Source organism: Elgaria multicarinata, chromosome 9 (assembly GCF_023053635.1).
Source record: "Elgaria multicarinata webbii isolate HBS135686 ecotype San Diego chromosome 9, rElgMul1.1.pri, whole genome shotgun sequence".
Taxonomy (NCBI): Eukaryota; Metazoa; Chordata; class Lepidosauria; order Squamata; family Anguidae; genus Elgaria; species Elgaria multicarinata.
In genome coordinates this window covers 14,955,007-14,971,387 of record NC_086179.1, presented here as the reverse complement: position 1 = coordinate 14,971,387, position 16,381 = coordinate 14,955,007, and the positions used below count along the sequence as shown (strand labels likewise).

The 16,381-nt window shown below is 44.1% G+C and overlaps 1 protein-coding gene across 4 annotated transcripts in view; it reads left to right on the top strand.

Annotated features, from left to right (window-relative positions):
- The window catches only part of PDE3A (phosphodiesterase 3A), a 326,281-nt gene extending 317,132 nt beyond the window's left edge, over positions 1 to 9,149 (top strand). For all 4 annotated transcript variants that reach the window (XM_063134777.1, XM_063134778.1, XM_063134781.1 and 1 more), the window contains 3 exons: positions 321 to 476; positions 1,758 to 1,998; positions 8,596 to 9,149. In XM_063134777.1, coding sequence (XP_062990847.1) covers positions 321 to 476; positions 1,758 to 1,998; positions 8,596 to 8,834 — 636 coding nt within the window. In that variant the 3' untranslated portion in view covers positions 8,835 to 9,149. The remainder of the gene's footprint in view (positions 1 to 320; positions 477 to 1,757; positions 1,999 to 8,595) is intronic.
- The last annotated feature ends 7,232 nt before the right edge of the window (positions 9,150 to 16,381 follow it).

The window sequence follows — 16,381 nt, the reverse complement described above, 5'->3', positions numbered from 1 at the left end:
TCAAGAAAACTTCCTGACTGTTAGAGCAGTATGACAATGGAACCAATGACCTAGGGAGGTGGTGGGCTCTCCCACACTGGAAGTATTCAAGAGGCAGCTGGACAACCATCTGTCAGGGAAGCTTTAGGGTGGATTCCTGCATTGAGTGGGGGGGTTGAACTCTATGATTCTATGAAATATCAACGATACATCAATAAAAATCCCTAGAGGGCTAAGATTCTTCTGTGCAGTCTACATCACCACCTCCTCTTGACTTGTTTTGTGTCGTGCATGACTGCAGTAATACCAGACTATTCACTCTAATAACGTGTATCTGCCAGGTGAATGATGACGTTGGCATTGATTGGACGAATGAGAATGACCGCTTGTTGGTTTGCCAGATGTGCATCAAACTGGCTGACATCAACGGGCCAGCGAAATGCAAAGACTTGCACCTGCAATGGACGGAGGGAATCGTCAATGAATTTTATGAACAGGTAAATAGCCCTACTGGCTGGGAGAAGCAGAAAACAGTTTCTGTTAACCTTTCTTTTGCGTAATCTAAATGCTTTTCTTCCTGTAGATGATGATGATGATGATGACGATGATTTAAATTTATATACCGCCCCATTGCCGAACCTCTCTGGGCGGTTTACAAAAGTTGAAAACAGTGAACATTAAAAGCAAATATATAAAATTTAAAACCATAAAAAGCAGGCCTGTTGAATAAGATGCCTTTTTAACAATGTGCTGCTTTTAATAATGTTTTAGTTTTAAAAGTTTTAATTAGTTATATGTATTTTGTGGTGTTTGCATTTGTGTTGTACCCTGCCTCGATCCAGAGGGAGAGGCGGGTAACAAACAAATTGTTGTTATTATTATATTTATTGAAACAAAAACAGACAATATCCATTTAAACAACTATTCTGGGGTTAGTTAAAAAACTTAGCATATGCTGTTAAATGCTGTTAAATGCCTGTGAGAACAGCAAAGTCTTGACCTGGCGCCGAAAAGATAACAATGTTGGCGCCACGTGAGCCTCGTTGGGGAGATCATTACATAATTGAGGGGCCACCACTGAAAAGGCCCTCTCCCTTGTTGCTGTTCTCCGAGCTTAGAATCATAGAATCATAGAACAGAAGAGTTGGAAGGGGCCTACAAGGCCATCGAGTCCAACCCCCTGCTCAATGCAGGAATCCTTCTAGCAGGATGGAATAGCCCTTCGTTTGATTCAGCAACGCCTTCAAGGAAAATTGTGCAGCTATCAGAGTTGGACACATTGTGCCCATCCTATTTGAGTGATGCCATGGTGCACCCCTATAGCTCCCTGAGGGAGGGGTCTCACTCCACTCCATTCCCCTGAGGGGGGCTGCCCCACAGCAGAGTACTTAGACTGCTCCCTCCTGGCTTCAAACTGTGGTGACTGCAAACCTAGGCAGTGATTAGGAAAGTCTGCCACCTAGTGTCTGAAGACGGTACTGCAGGAGCATTCATGCCTTTAATGTTGCATAAATTTATAGCCGCCATGTCTGCAACTTGCGCAATTTCCGGAGCTGCCATTGTAGTGCGCAATGGAGGCTCCAGATGAGGGTGGACGGCTGTCGCTGAGCCACGGGGCGCTCGAAGAGCAGGCCTGTGAACATGCTGCAGCCCAGCAAGCTGATTCTGGGGGAGCAGACACAGGAAGTCCATCAGACTCCCAAACCCGGTTGGGCGCCCGCAACGTTCCCAGTGCCAGTGCGGATTACATTATAACACGGTTTCCCTTGATTTCAAAGGGTGACGAAGAAGCCAGCTTGGGTCTCCCAATCAGCCCTTTCATGGACCGCTCTGCTCCTCAGTTGGCAAACCTCCAGGAATCCTTCATCACTCACATTGTGGGACCTCTGTGCAACTCCTACGACTCAGGAGGGCTCATGCCCGGGAAATGGATTGACGATAACGATGATTCTGGGGATACAGACGAACAGGACGAGGAAGATGCATCAGACATGGACACCTGTGAAAACCCCGAATCAAGTATGTTGTGGGCGCGCGTATTTTTTAGGATGGATGTGATTATTGCTTGCTTATTCAAAGCCCCTGGTTTAAACACTATCCTTCCCACACGCGGTTTTCCCAATTAAAAACCTACCCCTCAAGGTTTTTTCCTGTAAAATGGCGCTATGAATTCTCATGACTTCATAGAATCATAGAATAGCAGAGTTGGAAGGGACCTACAAGGCCATTGAGTCCAACCCCCTGCTCAATGCAGTAATCCACCCTAAAGCATCCCTGACAGATGGTAGTCCAGCTGCCCTTTGAATGCCTCTAGTGTGGGAGAGCCCACAACCTCCCTAGGTAACTGGTTCCACTATCGTACTGCTCTAACCGTCAGGAAGTTTTTCCTGATGTCCAGCTGGAATCTGGCTTCCTGTAACTTCAGCCCGTTATTCCGTGTCCTGCACTCTGGGAAGATCGAGAAGAGATCCTGGCCCTCCTCTGTAGGACAACCTTTCAAGTATTTGAAGAGTGCTATCATGTCTCCCCTCAATCTTCTCTTCTCCAGGCTAAACATGCCCACTTGAATACCGTGGTTCAGCAGGTGATTCACTATTTACATACTAACTACATTTCTATATGACCCCAAAGCCAGCTAACTGGGCAGTTCACAAAAGTTAATCCTAAATTGCTTTCCCCACATGGGGACTACCTGCCAGGTCAGGTATTCCCCATGCTATAGCTGTGCATTGATTGATTGCCTAAATGCAGAATTTGCATTTGTCTTTGAGGAATTTGCGTTTGCTGGTTTCAATACAGTTTTTCATTCTTATCAGCCCAATTTTTGAAAAGGATCCTTTTGTGATTTAATCTGTGGCACACTAGCAGTTCTCCCGTAGCACTGTGGCATGCCCTAGGAATTACCTATAGGTAATTCCTAAATTTAGGAATTACTTATAGGTTAGAAACGGTTGCTCCAAGTATTTTCCATGCAACGGTTGCTTAGCATGGAGGCTCATATAGAGAAGTGGGCCACACTGATTGTCCCCATGGACTGGTGCCCTTGGAGTGCTCTCTGGCAATGAGAGTAATGTGCAGGATGTTCTTAGTATTCAGTGATCAAACAACTGCCAGATTAAGACCAGAGTTAAGGCGACCTCATATAGGCTCAAGATCCACGAAGCTAGGATATGGGAAGGAAAAGCTGATGCCTTAGCTGATGTGCTCCGTGATAAGTGATTATTATTATTATTATTATTTATTTATTTATTTATTTATTTATTTATATAGCACCATCAATGTACATGGTGCTGTACAGAGTAAAACAATAAATAACAAGACCCTGCCGCATAGGCTTACATTCAAATAAAATCATAATAAAACAATAAGGAGGGGAAGAGAATGCACCAAACAGGCAGTATAAAAGTCAGAACAAAATCAAGTTTTAAAAGCTTTAGGAAAAAGAAAAGTTTTTAGCTGAGCTTTAAAAGCTGCGATTGAACTTGTAGTTCTCAAATGTTCTGGAAGAGCGTTCCAGGCGTAAGGGGCAGCCGAAGAAAATGGACGAAGCCGAGCAAGGGAAGTAGAGACCCTTGGGCAGGTGAGAGACATGGCATTAGAGGAGCGAAGAGCACGAGCGGGGCAATAGTGTGAGATGAGAGCGGAAAGATAGGAAGGAGCTAGACAGTGAAAAGCTTTGTAGGTCAACAGGAGAAGTTTATATTGGATTCTGAAGTGAATTGGAAGCCAATGAAGAGATTTCAGAAGTAGAGTAAGAGGTCAGAGCGGCGAGCCAAGAAGATGATCTCAGCAGCAGAGTGATGACGTTGTACAAATTGTACTTGCTTACAACTTACCCTCTATGCACCCATACTTTTTCATGGTCTTTCAGGCCAAAATCCACATGGGAAGGATGGAGTGCCCGGGACCAGCAAAAGTGACCCATGTTGCCTTGGTCCTGTATTGCCTTATGAAGCACCTGCCCATGCCAATTTGTTGCGTAGCTCGACAGGTGAGTTAAACAGCGAGGGTAGACCATTCATAAGGCACAACAGGACCAGGACTGTGCCAGGCATCTTTGTTGACGAAAGGGGAAGGGACCACTCCTTTGAACTCTCATGAAAGCTTATTCATATCTCTCACCATTTCCCAGATGAAAATTGGGATGTGCTTGTTACAATCTTGTTCTCATGTGAGAGATCACTTCCCAAGCGCCTAGTCCACTCACCTAGAATCATAGAATCATAGAATAGCAGAGTTGGAAGGGGCCTACAAGGCCATCGAGTCCAACCCCCTGCTCAATGCAGGAATCCACCGTAAAGCATCCCTGACAGATGCTTGTCCGGCTGCCTCTTGAAGGCCTCTAGTGTGGGAGAGCCCACAACCTCCCTAGGTAACTGATTCCATTGTCGCACTGCTCTAACAGTCAGGAAGTTTTTCCTGATGTCCAGCTGGAATCTGACTTCCTTTAACTTGAGCCCGTTATTCTGTGTCCTGCACTCTGGGAGGATCGAGAAGAGATCCTGTCCAGTTATAAGTTACTCTACCTTTCTGTTGCTATTTTCATTTACTGCCCTCTAGTGTTTGTTCTTTCGGATAAAAATGCATTCAGAAAAATATATCATGGTCAGGCAGAATGATACTGTGGTTCAGAATTGACCTCACCTGCTTCTGTGAGTGCAGCGGCAAGCTGTACACTGCATACTGCCACACAGTGTTCATGCACAGGCCTTTATATGCATGTGCACTAATGGCAAGATACACAAACACACACACACACACCATACTCAGAATTGTAACCTAGTAGACCCTGGATAGGGAGCTGGCCTCTAAAGAAGGCCAGCCCCAGTGTGATTTATAGGTTAGAGTGTTGGGCTGGGACTTGGGAGATCCAGGTTCTAATCCCCATTCTGTCATGGAATCTCACTGGGTGAATTTGGGCCAGTCACTGACTCTTCAACCTGACCTACCAAACAGGGTTGTTGTGAGAAAGAGGGAAAAAGGTGGTATATAAATGTAATAATACATAAACACTAGCAAATTTCAGCAGGGATTCCTGAAAGATAATAAGAAAATAGGGTCTGTCCCTTGTTGATAGGGGCCGCGGCGGAGTGTGCTTCTTATGTTCCAAGTCTCTTACGTGTCCAGTAGTCCTCCAGCATCCCATATGATCTAAAAGCAATGAATGCGGTTGCAGTGGTTCACCTGATGAGGTTTGCAGTGGTTTCTAGCAAAATTTCAAATCGAGGTAAATGCTCCAGTGACCTCTGTGGAGAACTGCAAGATTGGGGAGGGGAGGGGGGTATCTCCCGGGAGACCAGGGATAGAATGTTCTGACACGGAGCGCCAGTGTAGAATAGAGGTTTCTTCTGATTAAACCTGAAGGTTTCCTACCGGGAACTGAAATCTTTCTAATGAAGGATTGAACTGGATTTGGGCTGTGCCACAGTGAAAAGGTCTTTGTTTGCAGTTGAAAAGCTCGAAGGACTCAACAACTTGGCTCCCAACACACACTTACTTTAGGCCACCTGGAAACACTAATCTATGCAACACAATTCTTTGGGACAAAACATTCCTCTACGTCACTGTCTCCATCTCCATCCCGCCCCCTCCACTCGTCTTCATTAAAACTCCTGAAGGGGGTCTATCATTCAAGTCAGCAGGTGCTAGTGGCAAGGATGGCTCATGGGAGAATTTGGAAGGGGAGGCAGAATTTAAGTGTTTCCCCCACTAAGAAACTTAACTGAGAACTCAACCACTTCAGCTAAGCAAATCGGAGGCTGAATACGTCATCAGTTTTCCACAACCCCACAGTCACCTCGGCATACCCTTTTCTCCATCCTGTCGTCATGGTTTATCTGCTTGGAGAGAATGAGAATGTCACTGGCACTTTCTGCTTCCTTAGGGAGGACGTGGCGTTAAGGCTTGTGAGCCTTCACTCCCAATTCCCCTGCTTTTTGGTGCTTGGGTGAAAACTGTATAACCTTAACGTTGTTTTTGTAAACCGTAGGGTTTTTGTTTAATGCTTTGCTTCTGCCTAGTTTGATCCTGAGCGGTTTGAGTAACCCTAAAAAGGGTGTGAAATGCTCATTCAGTTTGCTTGAGAGGTAGATTAATCCACTGAACCTTTAGTTGATTGATCAGTGGCAACCAATTTTAATTGGTGAGAGGCTGGTAGAAAACAGGAAGATGGCATCCTTTCCCTCTAACGAGAAGTGGCGGTTTTTGCGTATTCAATTGTAAGCTGTCTCAGGCCCTTTCTATACCTAAGGGTTATCCCAGGAAAATAGAGGGATTGTCCCTGCCTGCTCCTGGGATGCCCTGTGTGACATTTGGGCCTTAGCGAGACCTATCTGATAGCCCGTGATGGAGGAGGGAAGATCTCACGTTGTGTTTAACGCGAGATCCCTCCTTTGTTTACACACGAGGCATGATGACCTCAGAAGGAGAGGTGACGTGCCCGCCATTTTTAAAAATTTCTTAAAGAGGAAGCAGCACATGAACGCTCGTGCGCTAAAGGTAAGTTGTTTTTTAAATTTAAATTATTTTCCCTGCTCCCCCCACCCAACCCCGATGGGCGCAGCTCCTCGTGAGGAATCGCGCGGAGCTGGGTCAACCCGCAGCATCCGGCCACACGTTCCGCGGTCTCGGGCTTAGCCCGGGACCGCAGAAAAACCGGGGCCAAAGGGGAGGGCGAGATCCTGGGGCAAGGGAGGGATGATCCCTCCCTGATCCCAGGATTCCCTGTGCATCATGTGGATGCACAGGGATGATCCCGGGTATCACCCCGCGATTTCGCCCGGCCTAGCTAAAGCCTTGGATGCACAGGGACAATTCCAGGACAATCCCAGGATATAGGGCTGGTGTAGACATGCCCTCTGACTTCCTTTAGCACCTCAGAAGATTGCGTACATTTTGGCTTACTCAGTCTGCACATTTATTGAAAATTCCTCAGTTAATCAATGAAAAGGCAGGCAATTAACTGTCTGATAATCTGACAGTCCTAATCCCTCTTCAGTTTTGGGGGTTCCAGTTAGCTTGAGACAGAGACCACAATCCAACACAAGTTATGACTAAGGTTTACTTCTCACTGAGGTGGTAAACCAGTGTCTGGGCTGTACCATTTCTGACGGCAGACGGGGAGTCAAATGATTGACTGTTCCTCAGTAAAATCCCCCCCTCCCCCGCTTAGTCATGTGAGCTCTCACTTGCCATCTGAAGTGGTATTACCTCAGCTCAGTATAACCAGGCTTATGTTCCATTAAAATCAATGGGACTCATTTGTTCTGACTTAGGCCTAATCAACACCAAGCAGACTATTGCATTATGAAAGCGATATATGAAAGGCAGGAGCCACACTACTGCTTTATAGCAGTATTGAAGTGCACTGACCACTGTTGGGGCCCATTGACACGTACCATATACTGCTTTCATACCACTATATCCTGCTTGGTGTGGCTCCTGCCTTTTATAAACCACTTTCATACCACTTTCATAGTGCAATATCCTACTTAGTGTAGATTAGGCCTAAGACGCATTTCATTGGCGTAGGTTTCATCCAGCCACTGGCAGGCTGTTGACACAGGTCACAAAGAAACATAGGAAGCAGTAGCATACCAAGTGGACCAGTGGTCTATCTAGGACACCAGATAGGGGAAGGTTGGTGCAGGTTGGTTGTCTGCACCAACCTTCCCCTGTCTGGTGTCCTCCAGATGTTTTGCACTACAATTCCCATCAATCCTGATAATTCACCATGCTGTCTGGGATTGTTGGAAGGTGAAGTCCAAAACGTCTGGGAGACACCAGGTTAAGGGAAACTGATTTGCACTGACTAGCCAGGGCTCTCCAGGGTTTCCTAGCCCTACCTGGGGCCTTTTGTGTGGAAAGCATGGGCTCTATCACTATTCTATGCCTTCCTCTGCCTCCCACTGGTGGAGGAGCACATCATGCTCCATCTCCATGTGCCTAAAGGAACAAGCACTCCATCTGGAAGCCCTTATGAGTAACGTCCCCATCTGTCTGATCCTTCTCGTTCAAAATAAGTGTTGGAGGAGGACATGTCACACATATAAGTTTCCATGTGGAATACCCTCATCTGAAGATCTGCGCTCACATCTTTTGATGGTGTATAAGCCTATATGCATCAGTTTCTGGGGAACATGGGTGGGAGGGTACTGTTGCATGTACCATGTCCTGCTTGCGGGTCCCTGGTCAACAGCTGGTTGGCAGCCACTGTGTGAACAGAATGCTGGACTAGATGGACCCTTGGTCTGATCCACCATGGCTCTTCTTATGTTCTTATGCACCAGCCCAGTAAATGTATGGACAGTACTGTACCTCTTTCATAATGAATGTTGATGAAATGCACTCAAAAGCTTTAAAGCCTTCCACAGTGGCTAATTTACCTGCCATAGTTTTGGTTGTCCCCATCAAAACAGACTACTCCACCATTCCCAAAAGAGAAAGCTCTTTTGTGATCTTTGTACGGCCCCAAAACGGCTACTATTCCGGTGGTGAGGTGGTACACATGTTTTACTCGGAAGTCAGCCCCGCCACGTCCAACGGGCCAGGCTACCAGGTACGTGCCTATGGGATTGCACCCCGTCATGCGTCCTTTTTGCTTGTGGTGTTTTCTAGGAAAGAAGAGGCGGAAAGTCTACTGCCAGATAACTCAGCACCTCCTCGAGAACCATCAGATGTGGAAGAAAGTCATTGAGGAGGAAGAGCGGAGAGCTGGGACAGAAAAGCAAGCCCTGGAGCCGCCGGCAACATTGCACCAACCCTCTGAACAAATCGAGGCTATTAAGGAGGAGGAGGAGGAGAAAGGGAAGCCCAGAGGGCAAGAGGACAGCATAGCCCTGGAAACGAACCAATGACAATGGTAGAATTTTGAGCAGTATTTGAAGAGCAAGAATGACTTGCATCCCAGTTCCTTTTACAAGCCAGCACAACATTTAGACACAACACTGTAGAAATACGGGATAACGATGCACCCTCCAGCTCTTTGGGTTCTTTGTTTCTCTTTCCATTTTATTTTATTTTTAACAGTGAGGTACATTGTTTAAGCTCTTATGCTCAAAGAAGCTTTCACACTGCAGCACCAACTTTTACAGACTTTCGTATGGGGCGGGGAATTATAAATATATATAATTATATATATTATATATATATAAAAAAAATATTAGCCTGGGTTTATCAGCTGCGTTATTTCTTCATTTTTTAAAACAAAACAAAACCACGATGATATATTATGGTAACTGTGATATTAAAAGAAGTGGGAGGAATCTCTAAATTAGAAGAATGTTCACAGTGAAGCGAGTAAGGCTGTCTTATCCTTGCCCTTCATGACATGGCTCTCTTGATAGTTTCGATAAAACGTCGCTACGAACTGCCGTCGTAGGTGTACGTGCAGGATGGCTGCGCGTATGTAGCAGGAGCATGGGGCATCGCTGAGGAAACAGATGTGATATTGCATTGGAAGCTGGTTGTGGCAATTGCATGTGTTAACTCAGCACATGACCATAAAGTCCAGCCCCAGATTATCACAGAAGGGGCATCCACGTACAGCGTCCATGTTGTCCATAAATGAGACCTAAGCCTTTTCTTTCTCAGCCTTGGAAAGCCTGCGTTGAAGCACTCCATTTTTTTTTTCTTCCACACAACTCAGTAGAATCCAGAGAGATGTGAGCCATAGCAGCTTTGGGGATTCTGTGAAACGAGAGTCTGCGATTTCTTGTAGTGGGCTGGTAGCTCTCGGTTGTCATTTCCGCCACGGGGCATCCATCAGAAAGTTGCGCAAACTGTATTCACATCTTCACACTGTGTAATTTTACTTACAGCAGAACTTCTCCTCCTTCTTTGTGTGCGTGTTGTAAAAAGTGCCACTAGTCACCTGCAGAAGAGAATGTGCTTGTAATATCCAAAGGAATGTCTAATTTGTTGAGATGGAAAGCACTGGGGAGGGACACTCCCTCTAAGGCACCCTTTCATAACAGTCGCATACTTTCATATGCTCTGTAGGCTTATGAAGGAAGAGCCATATCAACTATTCTCCCTTGAACGTTGAGTAGCAACTTGCAATGTTTGGTCATGGTATAATGTGATTTTTTAATTATTATTGGAATATGTGGAAGGAGCCTAAAACTTGGCCCCTGGTCATCTAGATCAGTGGTGTTCAAACATTCTACTTTCAGGGAATACGTTCTACGTTCGTTTGCTTGCTATGGACCCTCACAAGGGGTTCTGGGGTGAACGGACCATTCATGAAGAACAATGGCTGGGCCTCATTCAGGATGCACTAGGTTGCACTCATGAAGCCCCCTAGAACATGTCCCCCAACACTTCCTTATACCTGCACATTGCAGGAGAATTTTGGTAGTAGTGAGCAAGTGGTCTTTTGGGAAAGGACAGTTTTCTGCCATTAGTGATCTACCTGCTGAGGAAATCTAGTTTTCCACGGAACCCCACATTTCTCCAGAACTACAATTTGGAAACCACTGATCTAGACGACCAGGTGCCAAATTTTAGGGTCATCTTCCAGCACAAGGGAATGTGGAGAGCAGGAAAAATAGTTGTGGATTGGGTTGTCCTTCTGTTGCTCCTTCAAGGCATTAACCATGATATTGCTTTCTGAGGAGGGGTGTTTACCATGTAGCATTTGATGTCCATTCAAAAGGTCACTTGCAGAATAAGTTCTAATTTGACTTTTCCATATACTTATGCCTGCAGGGTTATAGTGACCTGACAAGTGATACATATTATGTCAGACAGAATCCACCCCCCAGTCACTTAAAGAGGCATTGTGCATATACGTGTGTGTGTTTGTGTGTGAGTGTGAGTGTACATGTGGAAAAAAAATAGCATGAATTTAGGGACTGAAAATCACACTCTCACTTTTCTTCTTCTCATTCTATGTATGTTTCCTAACACTGATGGGGAGAGATTTTATTTTTCAAAGGTGATTTCGTTGTCAGCCTTTAAATGTGGCAGGATGGGAGATCTGGGATCATCCAGGATCTTTGATGTCAAAAGACAACTACCTTTTGCAATGCTTAAACTGAAGAATGTAGATCAGGGACAGGCCATATGCAGTCCACATGTGCTCCTCTAGAGGGCGATGCTACTTCTCCTCCATTGGATTCTGGGGAAGAGAATCCCAGAATCTGCTTGGCAGATGGGTAGTTGTGCCATTCCGCTGATAAAGTGCTCCGTGCATGTTGTGGGCCACTTCTGATTGTGGCTGGGGTATTCGTCCACCTTGTTCGTGTGTCTCAACAACTACTGAAAGCGAGTGCATGCGATTTTCTAGGTGCAAGGAGGCAGTTTATTGGTGGTAAATTTCTTAGATCCTCCTCAATCCACAATCTTGTATAGTTTCACTTTGGAATTTGGTGTTGCTATTTTTAAACACACACACACACTAAAAAAAACCCAACCCACAAAAACACAGAAGGCCAGGTTTTCAGCATAGCCTAGGATTCCTTTGGTTAAATCTATTTTATTTCTTAATGCCTATCTCTTTCCCCGTGAAGGGTTTTGTTTATCTGTATGTAAATATCAGGATACTTTTTGGGGTCCTGTAGATAATAAGGGGAAGGTGAGATGTTTTTGTAAAGATTTTTACAAAAAAAGAAAAAAAGAGAAGAAACATCTTTTTTTAAAAAAAAAATGAAATTAAAAAATGTAGCCATTCCCACATTTGACAAAATAAGATCTTGTATAATTGGTAGTGAGACTTTGTGAACCTTTCCCATTCTGTAGCATGATTAGCATTATCCATCAGTACCAAAGTTAAGGATTTTCCAAGGATGCCAACACTGAGCATCAGATTCTGGCCATTAATCGCTGCCCAGGTGAGTTTCAATAGTACTATATGTGGAGGAAAATCCACTTTCATAACTCAACATCCACTCAGAACTTGTGCTAAAGCTCTCATCCTCCTCACAGTGTCATCTGGGGTGGTGGTGGATCAATACCTTAAGTCTCTTGAATGTTACTTCAAGAGTGGTTTCTTCACAAATTTGGCTTGCCTATTTTTCCTCTTCTCCTCAGGGGTCCACTGGTATCACAGCCTGCAGAATTACCAGCCTCGGCCATCCCTATCCAAGTTAAAGATTAACCAAGGGCAATGTATTTCAGCATGGACTCTGGTCATTGAAAATTTAGTGTCCTTGACTTCTTTAAACTAATATAAAAGTCAAAGATGAGTTAGAGGAACTGCTGGGTAGAGTTGATTTGTAAGCGGATCTCTCTCACACACCATTCCTGTTACTCAGTAATGTCTCTGGATTCTTGAAAGTGGTAACAGTGTGCACAAATTGAGGTATTGAGACGAACAGCATTTCAGACATGTGGGTCATGTATTTAAAGACTACATCTAAGACCTTTTTTTTTCCTAGTGGTTGTCCCAAAATGTAAAATGTAAATGTGAAACATATGCACCATATAGGTACCCTTGGTTCCAGGTTGTGTCATGCGTAATGTATGAAATGGACCTTATTCAAAGCTGAAGTATCCCAGATACTGTGTCTATCATACTCGACCATGATCTAAGGATTTCAAGATCATTCCTTGCTGTGAGTTCTTCCTGCTTATACTTTTTTTCTGTTGTTACCCGTCTCTGTGATCTTTTCCTCCTTTAGAGTTTTGGTCCTACTCAAATTGGCATCATTACAGACCTCTGTGTCTAAAGCAGCCTGTACAAGTGTGGAAGGCACTCTGTTTTTCTTTTCCTCGTTCTCTTGTTTTTGCATGCAAAGTAGTTTTTCTTTCCTTACAGGGAAGCAGGCCTTCTCCTTTTCTCCGTGTTTTTCCAAGACTAGAAGGTTTCCTCCAGCTCTTTGTTGAGATGAGTATAGATGATCAATGCAACTCAGAAGCCAGAGACCCTCTTCGGCCATGCACCAAGTACACACGCACCTCAAGATGTATGTCAATTTCATTTTTGCTCACAAATTAGGCAAGCGTACCCTGTTCGTATCTCGAATCGGGTGAACTGATGTTCAGAGAATCCTGGGAGATCTCAAACATCCACTCATTTGCCCATTCATACATGCACCCTCTCCCCTCTCTGGTTTGGGGTCCAGGTTCCCCCAGCAACTCATAGGGCTCCTTCTATACATAGAATTCCAAAAACCCCATGTCTTCAGAGGCTGTCCTTCACGCCCCTCTGGTTTAATAATGATAAAATGTATTTATATAGCGCTTTGTTACAAAGCACTGTACATGAAGGAGGGTTGGGAGTTATAGTTGTGTGTATTATATAAATGCAGGGGGTGATATGAGCTGCTGCAGCTGCTAATTCTTTTCTTTTTTAAATACCAATCACAAAAATTACCAACTTCCCAAAACATGAGATAGGGAGACTAAACAAAATGCTTTCAGCCAAAGGGATATTCCTGACAGCTGTTTTCTCTGAAGCATGAGCAACAGCCCAAAACTCCATGAATTTGCCAGAGGTCCCATTCCAGTTCAAAAACTTATATATTATTATTATTATTATTATTATTATTATTATTATTATTATTATTATTATCTTTGCATAAACCTTTCGTGTGTTACGCCAAATGCATTTCTCATGGTGTCCAGACCACTTCTCGGTATTTGATAAGCTCTGAGCGACAATGGCAGGCCTTTCCTATTAGCATGCTTTCAATCCCAATATATAATGCACAGAGCAAGAATTTGCAATTAAAAGAAAAATCAAAAGCTACGCTCTACTGGAAATCTCTCCCCCCCCCCTAAAAAAAAAATCCCCCTCAGCTTACAGCTGTCAGTAGACTTACGATAATTGTTATAATGGGGTGACATTTCAAACTCAAGGGCTCAAATCTGCAAAATGTATTTCACAAAAACTAGCTTTGCTGGAAAGCTAATGTGGATCTTTAGGTGAGCAAGAGAACAAGAGAGTAACTATGGAAGCCCAGGGGAGAACTGAAAGTTTTTTTGTTGACACCGGTCTTCTGAAGGAGGACTATATTTGTCCTTCATTTTCTGAGCTGCTCTCTCTGAAGTTAGTGTGGCTGTTCTGACACTTATTGTCCAGGTTTGTTTGTGAGTTCGGTAGCTAAACTCAGGCCTTTATGAACATAAGGAATTTTGTAAATGACCAAGAACTGGTATGAAAGGCATTATGCAATACAGTGGAGTAGAAGACAGCAATAGTTAAGGTAAAGCAGTCCAGACACTCTTCAATTGATAATAATTTTATTTCTACAAGTAAAGTATACAAATTAAAGCATGAAGGGCCAAGCTATCCATTTTAATTACCTTCCCACCCATCAATCCCCACTCCTATAGTTGTTTAATGGACAGGGGAACTGCATGTAATATGTAGTTTGGACCAACACAGTTCCAACTATAAATCATGTGATATGATCACTGTTGTTGACTCAAAGAACAGTTTACTATTAATTTATGGCTCACCATGTTGTGGAAAAGAGATGTTTGGATTGTAATCTGCGGTGCTGTATTAGGTCTCACCTTGATCCAGCACCAACGGTTGGATTTATGCCTCCTGCTGCCAGCATGCCCATTTGCCTTACGCATCTAACCCTTCTCCAACTCTTTCGTGGCCGTAAGTGAAGGGAGGGGTTTTACGACATATGGGATGGCAGGCACAGCACGAATTGATGCAGATTCTACACCCAGATCCAAACCATTTGCTCATTGGTGTGGTGGATTGCCCAGTAAACTCCTCTTAAAGTATCCGTTTCAGGATAAGGTCTAATCCCTTGGGAAATATTTTTATGACACACTTATGAGATTTTTTTTCCCCGAGGGAAGGGGTTGGCTGCAAGGAATAGAAGTGGCTTTATCAACAGCTAACGCTGTGTGACCTTCATTGTTGATGTTCCAGTGAGAGAGCTTGCGATATACAGCGTAGCTAGGAATGGAACATCAAGAGTCGGGCCGTTTCTGGCCACGGATGGGCCAAGTTGTTTGAAAACTTGGGTTTCCCCCAGCTGGCAATGTGGTTCGAATGTAATTAGCCTTGATGTTGATGGGATTTTAAACTTAGATGGCTGAACTAGAAACGTGAGAAGAAAGGGGAAGACAGAATTGCGGTATTTGCAAGACAGCGTTAGGGTGTAAAAAACACTTCCGCTCCACTTAGGATGTATGGCTGTTTTAACCCCCAGCGAAGTTTCAAATCAACTTTATGAACTTCATTTGAGTCCTTCTTTGTTACAATTTAGGCAGTAATCCCCAGGAGGCAGTCTAAAATAGAAGATGCTAAAGATGCAGTGGGCATTGTTAGAGAAATTTGAGCTGAGGAGGAAGGAACTTTTCTATCCTGCAGCTACAGGAAACACTGATAGTGGATCCATGCCACCGTACATTCTGATAAACGCCATGAAAAATGAAAAATAAAAACAGTAAGGACTATGCATTCCTCTCACCACCATGCCCACTTCTGTTTCCAACCCTCCACCAAAACATTAAATTTTCTGTTTGCAAATTTCCATGTGTTAAACTTTCATCCTAAGTGGTGTTCTGCACATTTGGCAGAATAGGAGGGTAGAATGTTGGACTCTACCACTTCCTCAGCAGGTGGTAAATTGCATTATTGAATGCCCCCCAATGTAAAATCTCCCCTGCGTGTAATAAACTAGCTCTAGGGAGAAGGTTATGCCAGACCTCTCTTTGAAGTGCCCATTTCCTACATACCAGGCATATCTAGCATGTACAAATTTGCTCCTTCACCTGCTGTCTGAAGTGGTACAGTCCAGAAGTCAATCACCTCATTCTAAGTAATGTGTGTAGATGAGCGCTCAACAATGTCTAGGCATGATTTGGTGGCTATTTGTACAGATGTGGTTACATCACGTTGAGAGGAAACCATAGCAAAGCAAGCTGTTGTTGACCTGCCTCCCAAGTGACATAAGGGTTCAAGACAGCAATGACTATTTGTCAAAGAAACCATTTTTTATAGAGCTCCATCCATATACAGCTGGTAATTAATATGAACTGACTTAAGTTATTCAATAGAAGAACCAGCCAAAAGGGAATTAGTTTCAGCGCCAATGCCTTCTACAGCAATACAGCGCCATTCTCCAAAATAGCGTTGGAGTGAGATTTGTATTGCCAAAGAAGCAAAGTCCCCTTGAATATATGCCATGTTGGCAAATATTAGAAAGCTGAAAAACTGCCTTATCCTCTGCCCACATTTTCGGCTGACAGTCATAGGTCATGTTGAGGAAAGCTAGCCATCTCTAATCCATTTCTTTCGAACAAAAATGGTGTTGGTTAGTTCATTACATAAGCCTTAGCTGAATGTGCCATCAAATATCACCACTTCCCAGACAGTGCTTCAAATAAATGCCTAGGTGGTTGAGTGGTCTCTGTGTCCGGCACAATATTAGTGGTTAATGCAGGGTATTTTCATGTATTTGAAGAGTCTTGCCCTTATCACTTTAGGCAG